We start from the raw sequence: 6,830 nt of genomic DNA on the forward strand, positions 1-6,830 counted from the left end.
CTAACACGACTATTACTACATCTAACACATCCCTCTTTCTTCCCTCTGCTATTCTTCTATTCTTCGTCTTCCCTGTATCCAAACTATACGTGTAACATTAGTTTTTACGACTGTGATACCCAAGAGGCAAGTTGAGGCTACGATACGCGGATACATTCTCCTTACTCTGGACTAGTCCTGTATATTTCACGACATTTCTACTCTACTTGTTAGACTAAAGTCCACTTGATATATATTCGTTATCTACTGCAACCGCATTTTCATCAAATTATAGTTAAGATCTTTAATATGAACTCTAAAAGATAACTCTAAGGAAATAAAGATTACAGAAACTCGTAGAAATACTACAGTTAAAATTCTTAATTAAACTTTTGTCAGTTCTGTAATTAATAACAGAATCTACTTTAATTGTATAATGATTTTATGTTTTATTAGTAGTTTTAATAACATTTATCAACATTAATATGGAAATGACTGTTTAATGTAAATGAACGCAGTCTTTATCGTATAAAACTAAAGAAATTACAGTAAGACAATTAATCATGAAGATTTTAAAAGGCTTAAGTCACTCAGATGCAATAATTCTTGAGTTCTCTCTACTTCTTCAGATCCCCTGTTCTTCACAATGAAATTCTCGTCATGATCAAGCTATTAAATACGTAGGTGTGTATTTAATGCGACGCAAATATTGTAATTTATATCTCTAATGGAAGGAGGAGCATTGGAAGCTAACGTGACTGAACTCATGGAGTGAGTTTCACCACCAAAATTGTACGTATTCCAATTTAGCGTATACAGCTAGTAAAATACCTGTCTGCCACATATGACTGTCTCAATTGTACCACATGGGTGCTATACTTCACCACACAAATCTACCACAAACCCCAATTATCCTCAACTCTCTTCCTTCAGCACATATCAACTAGACCATTTATATTCATATAGAAACAACTTACAAAAATATTGGTTATTTTTATTTTCACACTGTTTTACATTACAATAATTGTTGATGTAATATTGTATTAATAATACCATAATCGATACTTAAAACAATAAAACACTTTTCGATAAATATAACACATTTCAATTTTTAAAATAAAATATCATTAATTTTTTTCTTTTTAATACTCTTTTTAAGAGTAAAAAATTATTTTAAAGTAATTATGCTTAGTAAAATTATCTCGATATTAGATAAATGATATATGAAAAGAAAATTGAAATAAAAAATAAATACCAAAAGAAAATACCATATTGATTTCAAAAAATTATTCATGAAAATTTGGGACGTTTATATATAGAATATATATCTATTGAATGATATTGAGTATTTTTTTGTCTTTCTTCGAACAATTACACGAGGCAAGGCACATAATCCATATGTGTAATATTTCATTTTTTGTTAATTATTTAAACAGAAATAAAAAATCTGATAGCAGTAAATATTTGAAGAGTCAAAAAAATATATCTCTGAGTTATTTATATCAGTGGGTTACGTCCGTAAACGATGCGCACGTTGAGCTTTTCTTAATTCGTTCATGATTTTTATCTACTATACTACAGTATATTTTATAATATCAATAAATAATAGTTATTATTTAAAATATTTAAGCTCAAACGCAAAGCGCAACATTCGTTGCTATATCATTCCTTAATTATTAATATTATTGCTACGAAAATAATTTCTTAACTTTCGAAAATATTCTGATATCAGTATTGATTGTATTATTTTGTTTGTTAACTATTTTTGTTAAAACTCACTGGTAGAATGGTTTAAAAGAATCGAAACTAAAGAGAGACATGAGGAATAGATTATAAGAGAGACTTTGGTTATTGTCATGAGGAATTAAAAACTTAACTTATATCATGGTTAATAAATAATAAAGTTGATCATCATTGATTATGATTCGCCCAACACTTTGAACAGTAGTATTGATTTTCTGATGATCCAAAGAATGGACAGTCCTCAGTAAGACATTCTCTAACAGTAATTTTATTATCAAGAGTACTTACATTCTCAGGTTTCGTTTCGGTATTATAAAATGTTGACCTGTAATAAAATGAACAGATCAATTAACATGAGTATAATTTCATCGTCTCCTTAATTATCAATTAATTTACTTAAAATTTACACAGGTAATATTCATTCTGAACGAATAAATTTTTTCAAGTTATCTTTGATATGAATAAGAAATAAAAAATGTAGATAATAATGATTCAGACTTTTTAGAAGAATTCGTAACTTAGCCTAAGTGTATTTAAGATATCTCTTATTTTGATGATTAAAAACTTCTTAAAAATTAATCCTCAAAGATTATCTAAATATTATAGATAAATATATAATAAAAATTAAAATCCTAAAGCAAATGTACACACAAATATATATATATATATAAGATAAAAAAACTCACCTCGACAAATATAATGTTCTGTCTTTATTAGTAATTTTTGGTTGTAGCTTGCTCACACTTGCATGACTTCCACTGTCACTGACTGCATAAAATTTTGATTTTCCAGCCCCATAATTTATTTCAGTCCCTGAGGCATTTTGCAGCTCCAAATATCTGAATAAATGCATGTACATGTATATGTATGTGTTTAAATAAATAATAAACATAAAAGTTATGTGAATGAAACTGACATACCTCGAGTGAGCGCACTGTAAGTAATTTTGGAGCATCTGATCTACATACTGATGACGCCGACTTTTGAGTCGAACACACAGAACACCTTCGGTGGTTACACCACTCACAGAAGCTGGTGGACTTTTTGGTCTTTTAGCCATTGACGACCACAGTCTTTTGCTCATAGACTTTCCAATGGATCCAAACTGTTTTGCTACACCTAATAGCTGTTTAGCAGCTTTACTTTTATTGGAAGTAACTCCATCAACCTCAGAAAGCCTTTCTAATTCTTCGGAAGTTAAACTTTGATATTCACAGTCTAAATACTCTCTTATCAAAATTTCCATCTGTAAAAAAAGCATTTAAATATAATCTATCTTATAAATCATCTAATAAATATTCATTAACATATGTAAATATATGAAATCATTATTAAATTTATTAAATACAATGATAACTGACTGTGTCTTGTGAACAAGGTAATAGGTCTTGTGATGTAATGGTCCAATCCCAATCCAATCCGGGATCAACAGCAAATAAAACAGGAAGGAGTTGGCCAGTATCAGGGTCTACAAGAGGTATACTGACGCCTTCGCTTTCACTTTCTCCAAAATCATTGCCACAATCTACTGTTACTAACGGAGAAAAATGGGCTGAATGGTAAGCTAAAAGCAGTGGGGTCCGATGGCATTTTTCTGGTGGTACTTCTAAGGGCAAATAGATCCCACCGAAAGGAATTGGGGCCAAGGCTACACCTTCACAATCACGGAGCATTGTTTCCGCTATTACAATTATTGGCCTGTGCAAGACATGCGCTAGAGTGAGAACATGAACCTGGAAGAAAATAAAATTTTATCATCAGTTATCAAAGTTTGCTCTGAGCATTAAATGGAAGCCATTGTTTGTAGTATCAAAAACATTAATGTAGACATACCTCCTCAAGACTCTGATAAGAAGTTGCGGTTTGTGAACGCGGGTTTGCTGATGCCATTTCTACAATGCTTTGCCATTCTGTTAACCACTCGGCTTCCGTATAGGCCAAACCCGCAGCAGCATTTAAAGCCATTTGCCTCCACTTCCACCGCCTAAATAATGCATCTTTATATTCTCCTTTCGATAGAGTATTGTGTAGAGCATCTCTCAAGGTCAATAATCGGTCGTGAAAGCCCCACATTCCTAATGAAGCTGCATGTAGCAGACAATTTCCATCTCCAGTCGTCGCCAATGGCCATAATACTCTCGTACCACTATTCTTCCCACCGCACCACCAATTCAACCTTCCTGCTGCTTCTAATGACGTCAAACATCCTCCCTCGATTAAATCTTTTTCCAAGAATTGCCGGAAAGAGTCTGTGAATATAAATTATTTTTCATTTTTGTGAATTAGCTCGTATTCTAGTAGTATCAACATTAACAATGTTCATTCACAAATATTTCAGCGAAAAAATACAATCATTTCTGAACTAAATAGCTTTTTGAACTCAATTTACTGGCCTAAAAAGGGAACAAAGTTCCCTTTATTGATCTATCTTTTCTAACTTCCCATCAACATCATTTTTCATTTTCATCAGTCTACCTTGAATTATGTATTAATGTATTGGTGTTGCATTATTCACAATTTTTTATTCAAAACTATGATTATTATAAAAAAATACTTCAATGCTATTAAATATTAAAAATTTTGTACGTAATGAATATTGATGTTGTTGACTAAGATAAACTGAATTATTTAATTTAACAAAGTAATAGAGAATTAATGTGAATGTAGATAATGGTCCTTGACAAAAAATACTCACCTGGATAAATAGATAAATCAGGCAATGAAAAAGTAAACTCTGGAGTATCGACAATTCCCAAAAAAGACAGTTGTGAACGTGCGTGTGATACTATAGCAGCATTTTCAGTGGCTCGTGAAATACCTCGGGCCAATTTCTTTGTTCCTCCTCCATTAAGAGTCGCGTTATTTGCAGGCGCCTCCGGTTCCAATCCATCATACATGGATACAGCACCACTCATAGCAGGTGTCTTTCCTGTAATTTTGATGGATTTTTTGTTCTTATCAAATCACGAACGGTTTTATGGTTATACGAAGTTTATTAATTTTATTGTTAGAATACAGAATAAAAAATGTATTATTTGAAAAGTAAAAAAAAAGTATCACAAGAACATTACCCTATATTTAATATTTTTCTTGATATAATTATTAAAAAGTTTAAAACAATAGACAATAGAATAATAACTGGCTAACTTACGTGTGTTATAATGAATCTGGATTATGCTGCATTAGTTCTAGAATAGAAATAATTATTAAATGAAAAAAAAATGTTCAAGTCATGAAAGATATATTATTTAAAATGTTCAATTATATTAATTCTAATTTATAGGCTTTTATCAAAATGTATTCATCTAATTATGAAATTGTTGAATTAAAATTTTGTCAAATAAAAAATTCACTTTAGACACGCACTCGTTTTTTCTCCAAGAGCTTATATTAATAAATTGTCTACATAAATATTTAGTAGTCTGCTTGATTCAATTACATTCTTTACTTTCCAATTTTTAAAAATATAATATAGACTACTGTTAATTCTTCAAATATGTAATTTCTTTTGCTTCGTATCTTTTTTTGTTTAAAATACTGTAGTATAATATTTTTAGAGTAGATTAAAGCTTGTTAGTGGACTAAATAATTCCCACAGTTATTTATAAATATTAGATTTTTACTGAGATGAAGAGAACAATAAGTAGAAGTATTAACTTACGTGCATGTCAGTAATTATAAGATTTTAAATTGACAATGCATCAGTCACCATATAGATTGAATGGTACACGATCACGTCCTTGTATTCGAACAGTAGCTAAAAAAGATAATACAAATTCACGAGTTATTTATTATTTATGTATGTGAAAAAAACATCAGATAAAAAATATTTTGATTATATCCAGTGTCGCTATGAATATAAAATCAACTGAATAATTGTCATTAACTCATGATTATTATAAACATACGCCTAACATTATTGCAATAGTTGACGGAAATACTTTTGATGATTATTGTAATCTCATTACCAATATAGGTATATTAAAACGTATTCAAACGTATAAATTTACATATACATCATTGAGTTCAGTAAAAATAGTACGTAAATATATTTGCACTCAGTAGCTTCGTTCAAGGTGAAAAAATATAAATTACGCGACCACAAGAGCATACATGCGCCACCTCAACAGGTTTTCACTATGAATTCTAAAGGCAAACTACAAATTTTTGATTATCATGACATTAAATAAAATAATTAAATTTAATTAATTGAAAATTAGTAAATAAATTAAGTATTAGTAAATACTTAAACATCATCTTACCAATTAAAGAAATTGTGTGGGCACCTGAATCTTACGCCTTATTTATTAAATGACATTTATTTTGCACACGAATGAGAACACCAACTCTCTTCGAGGTCATAACACTTCGATCGGTGAAATTTTGGAGCGAATCCGACAATCATTCTGGATTTAGAAACGTAAAAGTGTTAATTACACTGACCAAATTTTATACTTTACTATCCTTGTTATCAAGTAAAACATTTCTTTATGTTAATTAAAATGTAAATTATTAATTGTGGTAAGATAATCCAATATTAAACATAACTCAACACTCTCACTCTACCAAGTAAGATTGAAAACTGAAACTGATCAGTAGGATCAACTTCAAGTGCATGTGATCGGTAAACATATGTATTATGTGTGTGTGAATAAAAATTAATTGTGTTAATATAATGGAATTTTACTTAAACGCCATCTATTCAGCCGCGAATCTAACCAAGAATTTAAAATGAATTTTCTTACAATTAGTTCATAAATAGTAAATATAATTTCCATTAACTTTTTAATTATATTTTCTCTTGTAAATATTAAATTTTAATGGCGAGTGATAAAAATTAGTTATAAAAAGAAATTTGAACACATTTATCGAGTCACAGCTAAAAAATTTAAGCATATTGTTCGAATTTTTTATTTCATTTTTGTTTTTTTTTTAATATTTTATTTGGACCATGATTTCGTTATGATGAGTCTGAATGTTTTATAATAAATAAGTTGAGAAAAAAAATTTATTCGTACAATATAAAAATTATAAGAATTTTTGTAAATAGATTCAGATATGTATACATGAATTTTGGAAACATGATACGAGAATATATTTTCTTTAAT

At 29.4% G+C, this 6,830-nt stretch overlaps 1 protein-coding gene across 1 annotated transcript; it reads right to left on the reverse strand.

Moving 5' to 3' along the window:
* Window positions 1-1,146: 1,146 nt before the first annotated feature.
* LOC118066313 (OTU domain-containing protein 7B-like) lies at window positions 1,147-6,313 on the reverse strand. The gene is made up of 9 exons (XM_035082257.1): window positions 5,985-6,313; window positions 5,384-5,479; window positions 4,874-4,910; window positions 4,418-4,651; window positions 3,556-3,971; window positions 3,084-3,455; window positions 2,643-2,968; window positions 2,409-2,561; window positions 1,147-2,047 (listed from the first exon to the last, which is right to left on the reverse strand). The coding sequence occupies exons 4-9, from the start codon at window positions 4,635-4,637 to the stop codon at window positions 1,891-1,893; spliced, it is 1,644 nt and encodes a 547-aa protein (XP_034938148.1). The 5' UTR covers window positions 4,638-4,651; window positions 4,874-4,910; window positions 5,384-5,479; window positions 5,985-6,313; the 3' UTR covers window positions 1,147-1,890.
* Between the last annotated feature and the right edge of the window lie 517 nt (window positions 6,314-6,830).

Source organism: Chelonus insularis, unplaced genomic scaffold, assembly GCF_013357705.1.
Source record: "Chelonus insularis isolate UGA/USDA-ARS -01 unplaced genomic scaffold, ASM1335770v1 contig_339_pilon, whole genome shotgun sequence".
Lineage (NCBI taxonomy): Eukaryota > Metazoa > Arthropoda > Insecta > Hymenoptera > Braconidae > Chelonus > Chelonus insularis.

Coding starts and splice junctions, on each gene's coding strand:
- LOC118066313 (XM_035082257.1), bottom strand. CDS start 4,637: ATGAGTGGTGCTGTATCCATGTATGATGGATTGGAACCGGAGGCGCCT. Junction 3,456..3,555: donor CTTATCAGAGTCTTGAGGAG/GTATGTCTACAT, acceptor ATTTTCTTCCAG/GTTCATGTTCTCACTCTAGC. Junction 2,562..2,642: donor TTACAGTGCGCTCACTCGAG/GTATGTCAGTTT, acceptor GCATTTATTCAG/ATATTTGGAGCTGCAAAATG.